Raw genomic sequence first — 18,428 nt, 5'->3', positions numbered from 1 at the left:
AACATCTTCACGTGCACAGTACATGTGCAGTGCACACGTCCTGCACAAGTGATTTACGCCTTCCGCACAGTTGATTTACACGTAGCACGTATTTGATTTACATGTAGGACAGAGGTGATTTACATGTAGTACATGTACAATTGCACGGATGCAACATGTGCATCATCTGTATAAATGTACGCCTGTACATGTGATGCACATAAGCGTCACAGGTCCTATTCAACATCTTCACGTGCACAGTACATGTGTATTGGACACGTCCTGCACAAGTGATTTACGCCTTCCGCACAGTTGATTTACACGTAGCACGTATTTGATTTACATGTAGGACAGAGGTGATTTACATGTAGTACATGTACAATTGCACGGATGCTACATGTGCATCATCTGTATAAATGTACGCCTGTACATGTGATGCACATAAGCGTCACAGGTTCTATTCAACATCTTCACGTGCGCAGTACATGTGTAGTGTACACGTCCTGCACAAGTGATTTACGCCTTCCGCACAGTTGATTTACACGTAGCACGTATTTGATTTACATGTAGGACAGAGGTGATTTACATGTAGTACATGTACAATTGCACGGATGCTACATGTGCATCATCTGTATAAATGTACGCCTGTACATGTGATGCACATAAGCGTCACGGGTCCTATTCAACATCTTCACGTGCACAGTACATGTGCAGTGCACACGTCCTGCACAAGTGATTTACGCCTTTCGCACAGTTGATTTACACGTAGCACGTATTTGATTTACATGAACGACAGAGGTGATTTACATGTAGTACATGTACAATTGCACGGATGCAACATGTGCATCATCTGTATAAATGTACGCCTGTACATGTGATGCACATAAGCGTCACAGGTTCTATTCAACATCTTCGGATGCGCAATACCTACCATGCACACGTCCTGCACAAGTGATTTACACCTTCCGCACATTTGATTTACACGCAGTACCGAGAGGATTTTCATGTAGGACACAGGTGATTTCCTCGTAGTGTAGAGGTGATGTAAAAGCATATTAGAGATACAACGAAAAAAAAGGAGTTTATATATTTGGTGCCTTACGCAGTTCAAATACAACATTGTAAACGTCTTCTTGAAAAGTAACAGAGTTACATGTAACGAAAAAGCAATTATATACTTACCCAAAATTACTGACTCGTGCACTACTCTACCGCACCATTAACGTTCCAGGTCAGTAATCCCAAAGTTCTATATTCCAATCCCCCCCCCTCAAAAGGCAGCTACAGCATATTCTCGTCACCTGAAGACGAGACAATATGGTACTCTGACGAAACTTTGTTTATCAGTAGCGTATATATTAATAAACCACTGTCACGAGCATTTAGACAATATTTTTCTTTCTTCCTACACATATATCATTATAGACTTTTCATTTTGCTATGCAGCATATTGAGTATCGTACCATTAGGGCCTGGAAGTTGAAGACCTTACCTAAAAAAATTTTTAAAAAGCCTAAACATATTAAGAAAATGACCTAAATTTGGAAAAAAATACTTAAAATATGATAAAATCAATAATGATACACTTAATGTGTATAATATTTAAATAATACACAATTCTGGTGATATGTTGAACAGAAAAAAAAAATTGCAAATTTGCATTTTCGTCGCCCTGTTTCTGCTGTTCATTTTGAACTACTTGGAGGACAATCCTCACAAGCATCTACTGTCTGGTCATACCTACTATACCTGCTCCAGTCATTCAAGGGTTCCTATTGTCAGAGATTATTACAGAAAACTATGTTTAAGAGTTTCTAATTGAGAATGGGCAGCAAAACTGTAGTTGAAAAAAGGTCAAGTACCAAAACCAGCTGTTAAGACTTAAAGGGAAATGGGGACCAATAAGCCAAATATGACTTAAAACTAAGCATTTTCTGGCCTAAAATGACCCGAAATTAACATATATTATGGTGTTCCTCTTACCTTCGGGCACTTGGGAAAAACTATCTTTAACTTCCGACCCCTATATATGATACTGAAAATATTAAGAAAGAAAAAACTCATACTTGTCTGAATAATTAGGTTCTGAACTTATAAACAGTTGTGGTTTGCATATATATGTTTTTCTTTTAATACAGTGCTTGGTTTGTCAACATAGCTTTTACATAGTATGATTTCATCAAAAGCCATCATGGAGCTATTTCAGATTTAAAATATATGCTTGATAAAGCAAAGTGGCCTCAACTCAATCACAAGTGAAACTAGATTTTAAACAAAATCCAAGTGCAAAAATGTTTATATATTCTATTAACCGTAACTTGGTGCAACTCCGCTGTAATTTTATGGAAATAGTAGGTATTACAACATTGATAACAACTGATTATATATATATCTATACATTTATTTCTTATTAAATATAAAAAGTAATCTACAAGATGGTTGTAGTTTTTTTTTCTTTCTTTTAATTTACTTTCTCCGATAAATCCTTGGCCTCAGTCCTCTGCATCCTGTAAAGAGAAGTTTTAAAAGTAATACAGTAAGTGCAGACACTAAATCAATCTATTTAAACTAAATCACAGTCATATTCTTAGCATAGTTTGAGATTAAGAATTTAAATATGGTCCATCCAAATTATACATGCCATACCATTTTCTCCAGAAACAAAGCTAAAGACTACCATTTAAGCTCAATAAATCACCACCATCAGCATCTCTGAAATAAGATTTCTTAGGGTATTGAATCAATTCAAGTAAGAGTATTTAAATTAGCAATTTGAAAACGAGGCTGGCTTTTTATCGACAGGTGGCAATCCTGTGCAAACGTGTGTTTAAAACACTGGTAGAACATCTCATGAGTAAATGGTACTAAATGCACTGACCTTGAATGACATTGACAAGTGTGGGTTTAAGTACACGTAAAACTGAGTTATTACAACAGGAGTAAATGTATGAGCATGCTTGTTCACCCCGTGCTCATTCGTACGGACAGTGAAGGATGAGAATAAACTCAAGACTGGATGCAGTAAGAACTATGAGAAGTGAATTTGGTAGAGAAATTGAGGTGAATGTTCACGGATGATCGAAACACTACACTTCGAATGCCTTCTGAAAAGTTCAAAATGAAGACGAAAGCTGTGAGGCAACGCATAACGAAGAAAAATCTAGCACAAATGGAAGTTTTATGTTACCTAAGCTACGGGAAGTGGGTTGAAAGTAAGAAACAATATTCAGAGAAGCAAGCAAGATGAAAAAGATTTATTTTTGTGGCATGAACAACCAATAAAAACGTTGCCTTTTCCATATTATCAATTGTATATAACTGGCTGATCTCTACCACGTTATGCAAGATAGGCAGAAGTATATACAGTAGTGCACTCTGTATTCCTCTCTGCGAGCGGCCGAGGATGGTTTAGAGTATGAAATGCAAATAAGTTACGTACCTGCCCTTGAAATTATATTCATTTTCATACAAATTAAACGTTATAGGGGTTCAGATCCGACGGACTTCCTGTCAGTGCGCCCCTGACTTATATGACTCACAGTGAAACAAATTTATAAATCTTATTGCTATCAAGTACAATGGCATTATTAATAAATTTTTTTAGATATTCATATTTCAAGTCATGTTACTAGATACTGAGACACTGGAAGACTAAGTACTGCTTAAAATTTAACCCAAAATATGCAAAAACACAGTGGCAAATTTGTGTAAGAAAAAAAGATCCTATATCCTAGATAAGCGATCGGCAAAATCCATATTCTCTGTCTGCGTGCCTGTAAATCGAATAGTGCAATGACGGGACATCGGATTATCCTCCTTCCTAACTCAGCGTTGCAATCCTGACGTAAAGGTTTCTTCTTTTTTTCAACTAATATAATGTACATTTTGAATTTAAACAATACTAGTAAGATTCTTAAGAAACATTTCTTTTACTATCAATGAGTCAATTTCTTTTTATCATCAGGTGGTACAGTGTTCCACATAAATATCGCAACTCTATAGTAGTACAATACTTTAATTTATGCATTTGAAATCAATATTTCGCTGGTTACCTGCCTATCAGGCGTTAGTTTAAGGTTAGATTGATTATGCAGCAACCTGCAGAACATTGATTTCAAATGTATTGCATAAGATAAAATCTTAAAACTGTAGTCGAGTTGCGATATTTATATTGAACACTGTACAAGACGAAAAAAAAAAATGAAATGTTCCTCTCTTTTCCGTCGATATTAACCTTTAAAAAAAACGAAAAAGTTTGTTTGTGTCATATAAGTCTACAAATTTCTAATAGTTTGTAAAATACATAATCGTTCTCGCAGAATAAGAAAAAAGTCTTAAAGATCATGAAATCTCAAACACCCCCGAATCGCCCAGTTTTGTTCTAGTGTCCCCTTTGAAAATGAGAACGCCGCTGGAGAGCGTTAATATACACGTTGAGAATAGGTGCGTATAAATTATAGAGAATAAAGTTGAAAGAATGACTGCGTCAAAGGTTTTTTTTTCTGCTTATAAATTACCTACGAGAGCAAACACATTTTATACTCCGTTAGCTACTCGCACATATTTCAAGGTAAAAGCACAGTTCCGCACCTCCTTGCCCGCTAGGTCCCAAGTATGCAAAAATGTCCGCCCTGTTGCCGACTTCTGATGTAGATTATAGTGACAATTTAAAGCTTGGAGACCACTTGTTAACCGTTCTTATTTTGAAAACTGCTGCAAAATTGCATGTAAATATTAAAATAAAGGCTTACGAATACATGAAAACCAAACATCAGAGGTGATACGTACCTTCGTGACCTCCTTGTTTTGGCGTGGTGCAGCCAATCACTTATCGCTTCCCTGATTTGCTCCTCCGAACACTCAGGATATAATTTCTTTGCAGATGCTAGAAAAAAATGTACATATGACTATGTTGATATATATGAAATTATACATTCATTAGTAAACTTAAATCCTAAAATAACATCAAAAGTGAGAAAGAGAAACCCTAACAACAATTTTGGTATGCAATCCTTTTCCGTCTGAATGATACCTTGGTAATGAGATATTTGCTGTATTTACGAGAGTATAATACTTCACGCAATTTTTATACGGAACAGATAAAGAAAAACTATTTCGCATACAGCATACAGAGAAGTTTATGCTCCGATTTTCCCCCCCTCCCACTGCCTCTCTGTATTGAAGATTACTGAAATTGTCATTCCCAGCAGTGAGTCACTCACCACACCAATGACTCCCCTCTCAATCTAATTGACATTTTTATCATTTGCAGCAATTGTCAGTGACTTTTTAAGTAAATAAAAAAGTGCAGTCATTACAAAGCATATACGACGTATGATATTTTCGTCTTACAAGTTTAAATAATGTGGGGAGAGGATTGGAAATATTTTGTGTGATCTGGAATTGAACCAACGGCCATGTTTCACATGCCTTTCAAAATTATTGTTTATAATGAGAATCATTGTTTTAAGGTAATAAAATTTGGAACAATTCAGCGGTATAATTGAGTAAATATAGTAGAATTTTATGGCTTCTACTAACGCCAGAAAAAGAACCTATCAAATTAAAAATTCCTCACTTATTGAAATAATTAAACATAACTGTACTCATCTCACTTTTCTTCTGTTTGTTTTGTTTTTGGTGGGGTCTGTGTTACTACAAACACTCAACTTACATTCTATTGCAAAACAGTATATTTTATATCAAAGAACAATTTGTTACTCAAAAAGAAACAATATACAGGGTGCTTCAGGAGGAAAGGTCAATAATTTGAGAGGCGGTCAGATTTGTCGACTACAACAATCAAGTTTACATAAACATATACGTTTTAAACCTTTGTTTCAGATATATCACTACATGAAGTTTAATGCATGGTGACAAGGGTACACTGCAATTATGTTGAAATGCGTACTGTGATACTATAAGACACGAGAATGGTAACTAATGTAAAGAGGACTGAGGAGGATACTACAGGATTAACACTACTCATAATTGGCACCAATGGTCCGCGGAAAACCAACATGCTTCATGCGAACAGTTACCAGATGGAACTTTCGTGTTGACAGTGCACCATACCTTCATCTTTTGCAAAATACTTTCCCTCCGTATTTGGAGGATAGTATTCTTTCTACGCATCATGTGATACCAAATGGACGGTGAACCGTTTTCACTCGACTATCACCCAGTGCCTTCACGCAAAATACTAGTCGTTGGATTGGATGTTTTGGGCTAGTCTAATGGCCACCTAGGCACCTGTTCTAACACCCTTGGGCTACTGTATGGGTGGTTGAAAGAAAAGGTGTACAGTGTTGGTAAATAACAGCGGGAACATAAAATTAATGAAACTGTTTCAACGTAACTCCAATGTACACATTTCCTTGTCCACATGTACCAAATTCATATAGTAATATCCCTGAAACAAAGTTTATATGGACTTCTTGTTCTGGACATGCTTGAGCACAACCTAATTATTGCCCTTTCCCAATAAACACCCTATAAACTATCAAGCATTGAAGACAATGCGATCACGATTAAAAAAAAAAAAATGCACAAAAAACTCTTACCAACAATAAACTTGTAGGTTTGTGTCTCCACAAACGACAGCTTCCTCACACAATTTATTCCCGACTTTCCTGTGAGGCTATACAGCTCAGCAACTTCATCCACCACGACACGACGAAGAATATTCTGTGCTAGTTGTTTTGGAGTTTTTCCACCACTCGCCAACATTTGAAACTGAAAGTAACATTGTATCGATTGTGCTGTGTTAATGCAGCGAAAAAATTTCATGCATATAAATAATATTTTTCAATATTTAGTTAATGTTAGAGCAAATAATCACCATAAATTATTTCTTGTGATTAAGTTATCTGCCAAGGTTACATATCTTTTATATGATGTGAAATGTGGTGGCAAAAATAAATCAGCAAATCTGATGAAAACTAGGATCCAATTTGGATAGATTAATACATCTTACTTTTAAACAATCAATGTTATTGGTAGTTTTTTTTTTTTCAATGTTACTTTCGTTTGTTTGCTGAAGAAACCAACCTAGGAAATGCATTACATTTTTTGCCAACTCCACTGTTTTTACTTCATAGAGCATGTGGAGGAATGTAGTACTATCCGAGTTCCCATGATCGCTAAAGAAGATAATTCTTTAATGTGTGACTTTTTGAATGTGTCTTAATTCTGCAAATTTGATAAAATTATACATATACATAGTCAATATACACATACATTCTTAGTTGTTGAAAACTTTTTACACAATTTAACTTATAGAAAAAAACATGCATACGGATGAAACGTATTTAATAACTTCAAAATGTCAACTCTTACGACAATTTAGTATTCAGCACCAATGTTGTAAATGTCAAGTTTTTGTCTTACACATGAATATAGAAGCGAACAGTCAATATAAAAGTGAGCAGAAAGTGAAGTTTAATTTCAGAGCACAATAAGATAAATAACAGACACTCAATATTCTATTATTACAATGAAATAGTGAGAGTAGCAATATAAAAAGTATCATACAAACATCCCTTTCAAATTAATACAATTGCCATGACTTCAGAAAAATATGTATTTCGTAAATTCACAACCTTACTCATGCAAAGCGACGAATTTTTTTTTTTTTTTTTTTTTTTAAATTTAATAAGTTAGAACACTGAAATAGAAGATTGACGGACTGTGCCATCAGTACTACTTTTAGTTGTTTATATTCACAATGAGGAGTATTAATGGTGCTATCTAGTAGGAAAAAAAAATAACAATGGTAAATCTCATACAGGATGTACGCGAATCTGAACCTATAAAGTGGAGATAATCTATGTATCTCCGGAAAACTTAGGTCAAAGTTAGATCAAATTCAGTCACCAAAAATCGGGAGCATTCTGCTAGGGAGCGCTACATAACTAATTTCTGTGAAAACAATTTATTTTCTGAAATGTTATAAAGTCTATAAATGTCTACTCACGTAATATTGTCTTGGTTGCTCATTATAGGTAACTATTTCAGACTCCTGGATTTTTCACCTTTGTGCTCTAGAAAAGATACAACAGAGCTTCTAACAACATTGAGGATTTTCATTGACTTTCAATGGAAATCTTGAAGTTCCAGAAAGTTCTCGTCAGGACGTTTTCCGTGACCTTTTCAGGACGTTTTTACGAAACACTTTTATTTCCAGGGTTTCCAGGACGCGTGTGGACCTTGCATATTATGTACAGCAATATTGGAAGACGTTGGGATATGTTGGTGAATACCAACACACCTTAATGCCGAAACAATACTGCTGCACACACTGCTGAAAGAAAATGCTAACACAGCTTGCGTTACAAGAGTCTGGAGCACGGTAAGGTTCCTCAGCTAAGCTTCATTGAGGAAGAATAAGCACATAGGAAACAGAAAAAAAAAATGAACAGAGGAGGATAGTAAAGAGCAAATTTTTTAAAAAAAAGTAATAGTGAGGATTAGTGACTTGTCCCTTAAAAAATGCTATGACTTATTTAGCATATTGCTAATATGTAGCAACTTAAATCATCACTGGAACTGTCTTTGGCTTGTATTTTTAATAATGCAATCACTAAAAATATAGGAAATATAGGAGAAGATTAAAATATAGGACAAATATACACACATTTCCAAACAAATAAGAAAAAATAGGAAAAAGAGGACAGCTGGGAGCCCTGCATAACATCACTTAGGAACTAGTGTGTGCCTTATTCAAATATCCATGTTTCAGAATCGTGCGGCATTTGCGCATTAAAGCTTAGAGAGGCATTTCGGAAATGCTCCGGAAATTTGAAGTACTAATCAACTGCCTGTACAGAAATTGATGCGCAAATGCCGCACGATTCTGAAACGTGGATATTTGGATAGGACACATACTAGTTCCTATGTGACGCTTTGACCCGACCACGATTGGTCCCATAGTACTGGAGCCATGGATCCTTAAAGTTAATTTTCTCACGTTTTCGGTAGTGTAACACCTAACAGTTGTACAACGTATTTAGCGCCATACTAATATATATAAATTAACTGGCCCGTGTGGACAAATAATAAATATCTCATGGCGTTTGTCGTATACATAATTAAAAACTTCCTATTAGTTTCCAAAAATAGCGGAAAAATTATAGTATGTAGATACGACCTAGTTTCCCACATTTAAGAAAATGAAAGTATTATGAAAGAAAACACTTCAATTTTTACCATATCTTTCTTACATATTACTACACAGTTATTTCGCGTCAAATCACATTTGTAATATGCTCAAATTTAAATTTTGTGTGTTCTCAAAACAAGTTTTAAAGTCAAATCTAGCACACACAATCCATTTACATTATTGTGGACAATTTAGTTTCAATTCACTATTTGGGAGGCGCGGTGGCTCAGTGGTAGAGCGTTCACCTCTGGTGCTTGGGGTCCCGGGTTCGATCCCAGCCCCCGCCAAGTGAGCTTTGTGGTGGACAAACACCGTGCTCGTGGGTTTTCTCGGGGTACTCCCGTTTTCTCCCACTTTCTTCATTCCACCATTTTACTCATCTCTCATTATCACCGTCTCCTTTAGCCTAACCGGCATAACCGTGGGACGTAAAACTCAAAGATTTCATTTCATTTTTTCAATTCACTATTTACAAAGATTCATAAGTGACTATGAAAAATTTAATAGCAGTGAAGGAAAAAATATCCTAACTAGATAACACTCATAAATCATTCAAACTCAGCTCTTTTTTGATAAGATTGTGCTTTTTCTCGTACTACTTTATTTTTTGTAAGAATCTACATAACGGGTTAAAGACATGACTGAACAGAGCTTTGATTTTTTTGTGAAGTGCAAATTTCGTGCATTATTACAGAGAGAGAGAGAGAGAGAGAGAGAGAGAGAGAGAGAGAAAATGACAATAGCATAACAGACAACAGGGCGCAAAATTTCAAAGTCAGACTCACTCGCCAATACAAAAATGATGGTCGCCAGTATCTCTCACGTACAAATTATGAGAGGTCCCCCTCCCATGGTCCTTGGTTTGACAAAGAGATTGCATTCGGGCATAAAATTTGAAACCAAGTTATCTATTCTAGGCACTGGGCTATCCCCCAGCTGTTCTAGCTTCAAAGACATCCAAGAGAAATTGTCCATTTGGACACGAAACCGGGGTTAACTGGTCACAAATGTGATTGCCGACTCACTCACGAAGGACTCTTGATAAAAATACGTTGTACTGATCTTTACATAAGCTTGCTTGTTAATAGCTATAATTGTCAAGAGTAGGGATGGCCAGAACCGGTTCCTGTTGGAACAGTTTTTCGGGTCTGAACGGATCCGGTTCTAGAAGATCCGGTTCAACAACCGGTTTTTCGGATCCAGGTCCGGAACCGGTTCTTCGGATCCAGGTCTGTAACCGGTTCTGGAACTGGGTTTTCGGATCCAGGTCTGGAACCGAAACTTTGTGACGATCCCTACACTAAACACGAGCTGCTGGAAGGCTGTGAACAGTGTGCTAGATGAAATGGTGGAAGCGACAGGCAGGCACCCAGGTGGCGGCCGCTTGTCTCATTTAGCTAAATTAACTGGGTAACTGGCAAACTTAATGGTTAAACAGGCAAATTGGCCAACTCATTTGGCTAAACACTCACTGGTGGACCAAAATAAAAACAAAAAACACTGGTGGACCAAAATAAAAACAAAAAAAAACTGGTGGACCAAAATTGTTTTCTGGGGGCACAAGAGAGTTTGGGCGGGGAGAGCACAAGCGCATGGTCCTCTTTGCAGTGTTTTGAAGGTGAAATTTGTGACTCCTTTACGGGTCTTTGGGGGCTTTCGGATCCAAGTCTGAAACCGGTTCCTAAGAACCGGTTCTGGAACCGGAACTTTGTGGCCATCCCTAGTCAAGAGTCATTTCAGAAGGACTAAAAGACAAACAGTTACACAAGTAAAAACATTATACAGAATTATATATATAAATCGGGAAACTCCATTGGGAAAATCCTGTTATTTAAATGTATTTGTGTGTAAAATTTGAAGGTCAACATATCATAATCACTAGGCTAAAACTGAGGTATTAAATTAAAAATTGGGTATGTAGATATTCAATAAAATTAAAACAAAGTGAAATCCAAGCTGATGTTGGAAGCTACGTAGGCAGTTGATAAATTTTGCCAATTTCTATCAATATGTTTAAGCAGCCTTGGCTTCTTTATAAAACAAGTAGAAATATATAACTTGGTTTTATTTCGTATGTTTAGGCTTAAATTCCTTATGAAATACCAACGTTATCACGGAGAAGACTTTCGCTTAAAGAGACACCTCGAATTGCTACTTGCTTTACACCTGAAAGATGGACCGAGAATTGAACACGGGACCCCTCGATTAAAAGGTGAAAAGTAGATAAACGTAATGCGGATGGTTTGATATGTGGAAACGTCACCATAAAGTTCACACGATTTAAACATTTTTCTTTTTTTTTTTTTTTCTTTCTTGTTTAAACCAATTTTTTTTTTTCTGAAAAACCAGCTGGTTTAAACCAACCCTGCCTCGCAGAGTTATCTTTTGTGAAGTAAGTCACAGTGGAGATGTTACATGTGAGACCTACAGTAAAGAGTTGCCCTTAAGCTATATCCTGAATCAATTCGATCTATATTCAGATATCCTTTTTAAATATTGCATGTTGCAGTAAGGTCTTCAAAAAAATGCTTGTATGGGTTCACTCGAGCAGGCGGTTCTACCGAAAACAAAATTTATAGGTAAAATACGATGTGAAACACTTTTCGTAAAAGAAGCAGAGTGTAAATATAAGTAATTTCTGTCAGTGGATATCATATTGAAATACATTTTCAATGGTAGTGAACGTATTCTACATGTAACTATTTACTGAAGCGGAAGAATACAAGAATGCGAAGAAGGTGAAAATAAACTGCGGGAAAGTTCCGTTCGTGTTAGCAATGGACGACTGCGATAGATATAATGTACGCATACGATTAGAGAGCGTCGATACGTGTGATAAAGAGCGTCGTATTATAGTTTTTCAAGCGTCATGGCAAGTGTAGAAAAGTAAAAATTCAGAGCATACGAATTTCTCCTCGCAGCAGACCATTTGTACGCGGGAAAGCAGTGAAGCCATTTTGAAATTAAGAATTACTACTATTATATAAGTGCTTTTGAAGGTAAAAATTATTGCAGATATTTAATGTATGTTTTCACTATCCTCGTTTATGCGTATGCCCTTGTTGCTGACCCGCCTGCTCCCTACGAACGCACCCCTTTGATCCGCTCGGGCCTCCTGCTGCGCTCCTGCCCTGATTCGGTTAGATAGCATTCGTGCTTTTTAGTGGCCACCTAGACAAGTTGGTTCGTGGTTTATGCATTAGCTCCTCATTTAGTGCATGTTCTGCAAAAAGAAACCGGAAAATGCAATAAATGCGTGTAAATTTCATAGAACCGTTTGCTCGAGTAATGCCTTTATACCTTTCTTAAAAGATGGCTCAAGAAAAATACATGCATACGATCAGGTTCTATTTTAACGGCAAGGTTCTTGATTACTGGTCCCTTCCCATTGAGCAGTAATAAAGACAGAAAACAACGTGCCCTGCGGGGTTCTAACCCGCCTTCACTCGCTAACGCTCGCTCGGCAATACTGTATAAGTTAAATGCATAAACTTAGTACAGAAAGAAACCTACCCAGCTACTAATCTATATGGGGGACCAGTAATCTAGAACCTTCCCTATTTTAACTATTACCCCTAATTCCCATTCTGGATTTGGTAATGATACTAGCATACCTTGATTTGATTGTAAATTATCTCGGAGGTTCTGCCGTTGGAACACTACCTCCTTTCAAATGTAGGGTTATGTATGCATAATTTATTTCATGTTAAAAGGACTACGTGATAATGACTCTTGCAGATCTTTCTTTAAAGAGATGCAAATCATGACAGTGCCTTCAATGTATATCTATAGCTTCAATGTCCCCTCCAAAAACATAAAATGTCAACTAATAAATACTGCTTGAGAAGAACAGGATGCATGTGTATACGGCAACATTAACACCAGTTTTATTATTTAAACGGGTGCTTTATTAAATTTTACAAATTACAGTAAAATTAAGTTCATCACTCACCTGATTATAATATAATGTTGAATTCTTCGCCTTCAACAACATTGGACAAACACCACCACACCACAGCTCGTACCCGACCACACAAATAAGCGCGCCGTGCATGGCTAATACACAGCTCCAACCAGTGCGCATGCGTGATTCGAAACAAAAATTAAATTAATAACTAATAGAGAAAAATAATATTTTACTTCCAAACAATAATAATCTTATTAAGATTATTATATTTACATATCTTTTTGTATGTATATAATCAGACACATGTCTATTCGGTTCTCACGTCATTTATTACATCAAAGCGAACACTGCACATTTTTTATGCTACTGAGAGAGCCTATTTATAGCGTGTCGATTTATCTGATTGAATATTTATTCCAATGTACTTAAGCCTTCGAAAAATGCAGGTTACATTATATTGTTTATTTAGAATGAGTAATATAATAATTTTTAAAAAATTGAACTTTCAATTAAAAATACTATAGCCATATTTAATGTAAATATTAGCAGAATGAAACTAAATACACTTGCACGGTATTACGAATGTGTCATACACATGTGCAGTAGCTGTGCAAATGCACATGTGCACACAACGGCTTAAGCACGGGTTATATAAATGTGTACTGCATCCACGCAAATGCACATGTGTACATAACGGCTTAAGCACAGGTTATATAAATGTGTGCTTCATCCATGCTAATGCACATGTGCACATGCACTTCTTAATCACGGGTTATGTGCGTGTGTTTCATCTACGCAAACGCACATGTGCCCATAGCGGCTTTAGCACGGGTTATATAAATGTGCGTTTCATCCATGCGAATGCATATGTGCACATGCACTTCTTAATCACGGGTTATGTGCGTGTGCTTCATCCACGCAAATGCACATGTGCACATAACGGCTTAAGCACGTCTTATATAAATGCGTTTTAAATCCATGCAAATGCACATGTGCACGTGCACTTCTTAATCACGGGATATGTGCGTGTGTTTCATCTACGCAAATGCACATGTGTATATAACGGCTTAAGCACGGGTTATATAAATGTGTGCTTCATACATGCAAGTGCACATGTGTACATGCACTTGTTAATGACTGGTTATGTACGTGTGCCTATTCTGCGCAAATGCACACGTGCATATAAAGCTTAAGCACGGCTTATTTAAATGTGTGCTTCATGATAATGCACATATGCACGTGCACTTCTTAATCACTGGTTATATATATATATAAATGTGTGCTTCATCCATGCTAATGCACATGTGCACGTGCACTTCTTAATCACGGATTATGTGCGTGTGCTTCATCTACGCAAATGCATATGTGCACATAGCGGCTTAGGTACGGGTGATATAAATGTGTGCTTCATCCATGCAAGTGCACATGTGCACGTGCACTTCTTAATCACTGGTTATGCGCGTGTGTCTATTCTACGCAAATGCACATATGCACGAAACAGCTTAAGCACGGGTTATATACATGTGTGCTTCATCCATGCAATTGCACATGTGCACATGCATGACTTAGTCACGGATTATGTGCGTGTGCTTCATCCACGCAAATGCACATGTGCATATCACGGCTTATGCACGGGTTATATAAATGTGTGTTTCATCCATGCTAATGCACATGTGCACGTGCACTTCTTAATCACGGGTTATGTGCGTGTGTTTCATCTACGCAAATGCACATGTGTACATAACGGCTTAAGCACGGGTTATGTAAGTGTGTGCTTTATCCATGCAAGTGCACATGTGTACATGCACTTGTTAATCACTGGTTATGTACGTGTGCCTATTCTACACAAATGCACATATGCACGAAACAGCTTAAGCACGGGTTATATACATGTGTGCTTCATCCATGCAATTGCACATGTGCACATGCATGACTTAGTCACGGATTATGTGCGTGTGCTTCATCCACGCAAATGCACATGTGCATATCACGGCTTATGCACGGGTTATATAAATGTGTGTTTCATCCATGCTAATGCACATGTGCACGTGCACTTCTTAATCACGGGTTATGTGCGTGTGTTTCATCTACGCAAATGCACATGTGTACATAACGGCTTAAGCACGGGTTATGTAAGTGTGTGCTTTATCCATGCAAGTGCACATGTGTACATGCACTTGTTAATCACTGGTTATGTACGTGTGCCTATTCTACACAAATGCACATATGCACGAAACAGCTTAAGCACGGGTTATATACATGTGTGCTTCATCCATGCAATTGCACATGTGCACATGCATGACTTAGTCACGGATTATGTGCGTGTGCTTCATCCACGCAAATGCACATGTGCATATCACGGCTTATGCACGGGTTATATAAATGTGTGTTTCATCCATGCTAATGCACATGTGCACGTGCACTTCTTAATCACGGGTTATGTGCGTGTGTTTCATCTACGCAAATGCACATGTGTACATAACGGCTTAAGCACGGGTTATGTAAGTGTGTGCTTTATCCATGCAAGTGCACATGTGTACATGCACTTGTTAATCACTGGTTATGTACGTGTGCCTATTCTACACAAATGCACACGTGCATATAGCGGCTTAAGCGCGTGTTATATAATGTTTTTCATCCATGGAAATGCACATGTGCACGTGCACTTCTTAATCACGGGTTATGTACGTGTGCAGCATCCACAGAAATGCACATGTGCATGTAACGGCTTAGGCACGGATTATATAAATGTGTGTTTCATCCATGCAAGTGCACATGTGCACATGCACGACTTAATCACGGGTTATGTGGGTGTGTTTCATCTACGCAAATGTACATGTGCACATAACGGCTTAAGCACGGGTTATATAAATGTGTGTTTCATCCATGCAGGTGCACATGTATACATGCACGACTTAATCACGGGTTATGTGCGTGTGCTTCATCCACGCAAATGCACATGTGTGTTTGCCCGGGTTCTGTATGTGTGCTTCATCCACGCAAATTCACATGTACGGCTTAAGCACGGGTTATGTATGTATGCATCATCCACACAAATGAACATGTGCATATGTACGGCTTATGCATGGAAAGTGCACATGTGCCGTACAGGTACGTGTTGTCTGGGTATATACTTGTATTTTCATATTTATATTGTTAATGAAAATAGCCAAAAAAAAAAAAAACAATTACAATATTGAAATACTAGTAGGTTTTTTGTAGTTTCAATCAAATCAATAGGTCAGATAATCGGGGATAAGGGCCGTCTTACGCATCCCTTTGCATTGTTTGGTTAATATATGGCCAAACATGTCTTGAGGATGTGAACTGTGGCACCTTTTACGTACTGCGAGCAGTGGCGGTTTTAGCGGAAAGGCAAGGGCCTACCAAAAAATTTTGAACATGTATAAACACTAAAAGATACAATAAAGAGTAAATATATTTTCCATTTTTTATATTAGTGGGAAATAATTATTTGATAAACAGCGTCAACCACTACTGTAAAAGTAATTTTCTTATTGTCATTAATCAATCAAATCTACATATGTATCCATACACGAGGGAGCGGGCCTACCCCAAATTAAAATCCTAAAACCGACCCTGACTGCGAGCCTTAGCATGTTGGAGGTGAACTACTGGAAAATTTTGTTGTGAAATGACTTGATACTAGACTGAAGTAAGTTTGTTTTATCTTCGTTTCAGCTACAATGTTAAATGGCTTTTTTGCAACTGAATCAATCAATTTTCCATTTCTCTACAGGCAGTTCTTTTTTTAATCACATTCATTTTTGCTGAAATAGATGTGAATAACAGTGATAATAACAGAACTGTCATTTTTCCGAGAAGAACATGTAGAATAAGATCTAAAATTTATGATAAAACCTAAAGAAATAATTATTCTTCTTACAAAATCTGTTACAATTACTAAAGAAAATTCTGTTGAAGAAATCCCTTCCTGGACAGAATTCCTTGTCTAAAAAGATTAGGCAGAACGGGAATTCCCGTTCTGCCTAAATATAAGATAATTTAAAATATTTTCTAGAAAGTGCTGGAGGGCCTTTATGCAGAACGGGAAGACATAATTAAAAAGTTTGCTATTTTGGTTTTTAAAAGATTTTGAATTCTTGTTCTTAAGTGCCAATAGAATAAAACAACTTTCTTTCGGCAAAATAAATTTTCAAGCAAAGCACGCAACGCAAGATTGAATGAAAATCAACCTTTACACGGCTGTGATCGCCACACAAACGTTTGACCAATCGATTCCCAATGATTTCATTTCGACGTCACACCAAGCATGAGAAAGTCGACGCTAATTGGCTCTGGCTGAGGAAGGAAATCCAATACAATCGTTCATTGCATCAACGACTTTTCAAATTTGAAAAAAGAAACTTAATGCAAGATTGCACCCCCCAGATTTTTTAACACCCCCTTAACTTCAAAATTCTGGATAAATCACTGGTTCGCAGTACAAGTAGCGATGCAAAATATAAGGCTTTTAGGAATGCAATTTTATATATATATATATATATATATATGAACCGCTTACTGAAGAAATCAAACATGTCCAACATTTACATATGACTTTTTTTGTGACAATAATTGTTTGTAATAGATTAATGGATCGTTCAGTGCAGAAATGACACTTATCCGCTCAGTAACAATGGGCATCGCGACGCCTGCAATTTTCATGTTATGGTGGAAATATCGTAAAGATAGTTTTTTTTTTTTTTTCTCCTGCAAACATTACGAAATGTGGACATGTTTGCTTTCTGAAGTAAGCGGTTTATATATACAAGATGGTAGGTAACTCCACCGACAAACTTTGGGAGGTGATTACTTATATGAAATGAAAGAAAAAATTCGAATAAACATGGGACGAAAAACGTCTCCTTTCAGAATTATAAACCGCCGAAGATTAGAATATTCACGTTTCGAAACTTTCTGCCTTAGAAACTACAGGACCGTTCCCAAGTGGTTTAAGGAATTACAAAGGAACTAGTATGCGAACTATCTAAATATAAATGTTTTACCATCCTCCGTTATCGGCGAAACCAACTGTAAAAAGGAAATTGAGTTATAGGGATACTCCTTTAAGTACTAATAACGCGTTCGTTTCGAGGATAACGGAGGATGGTAAAACATGGATATTTAGATAGTTCGCATACTAGTTTCTGTGTAATTTCTTAAACTGCTTGTTATAGGTCTTATAGTTTTTAAGGCAGGGCGTTTCGAAACATGATTTTTCGAATTTTCGGAGGTTCATAACTCTGAAATGAGACGTTTTTCGACCTATGTTTATAAAAACTTTTTTCTTATATTTCATATAAGGAATCACCTCCCAAAGTTTGTCGGTGGAGTTACCTATCACCCTATATATATATA

At 36.9% G+C, this 18,428-nt stretch overlaps 1 protein-coding gene across 1 annotated transcript; it reads right to left on the bottom strand.

Moving 5' to 3' along the window:
• Nucleotides 1-2,340: 2,340 nt before the first annotated feature.
• Nucleotides 2,341-13,222, bottom strand: LOC145694824 (uncharacterized). The gene is made up of 4 exons (XM_081771487.1): nt 13,092-13,222; nt 6,543-6,714; nt 4,768-4,864; nt 2,341-2,486 (listed from the first exon to the last, which is right to left on the bottom strand). Exons 1-4 carry the CDS (start codon nt 13,191-13,193, stop codon nt 2,441-2,443), a joined length of 417 nt encoding a protein of 138 aa, XP_081627613.1. The 5' UTR covers nt 13,194-13,222; the 3' UTR covers nt 2,341-2,440.
• Between the last annotated feature and the right edge of the window lie 5,206 nt (nt 13,223-18,428).

Source organism: Thermobia domestica, chromosome 1 (genome assembly GCF_964235325.1).
Source record: "Thermobia domestica chromosome 1, izTheDome1.hap1.1, whole genome shotgun sequence".
NCBI classification, from domain to species: Eukaryota; Metazoa; Arthropoda; class Insecta; order Zygentoma; family Lepismatidae; genus Thermobia; species Thermobia domestica.
The sequence above is the reverse complement of the archived record's forward strand: the minus strand, read 5'-3'. Positions and strand labels throughout refer to the sequence as shown.

Excerpts from the sequence above, each read along its gene's own strand:
- LOC145694824 (XM_081771487.1), bottom strand. The coding sequence starts at position 13,193 with ATGCACGGCGCGCTTATTTGTGTGGTCGGGTACGAGCTGTGGTGTGGT. Across the intron at positions 4,865-6,542 it reads AACCTACAAGTTTATTGTTG|CATCTGCAAAGAAATTATAT; the intron begins GTAAGAGTTTTT and ends ATTTTTTTCTAG. Across the intron at positions 2,487-4,767 it reads AAAACAAGGAGGTCACGAAG|GATGCAGAGGACTGAGGCCA; the intron begins GTACGTATCACC and ends TTCTCTTTACAG.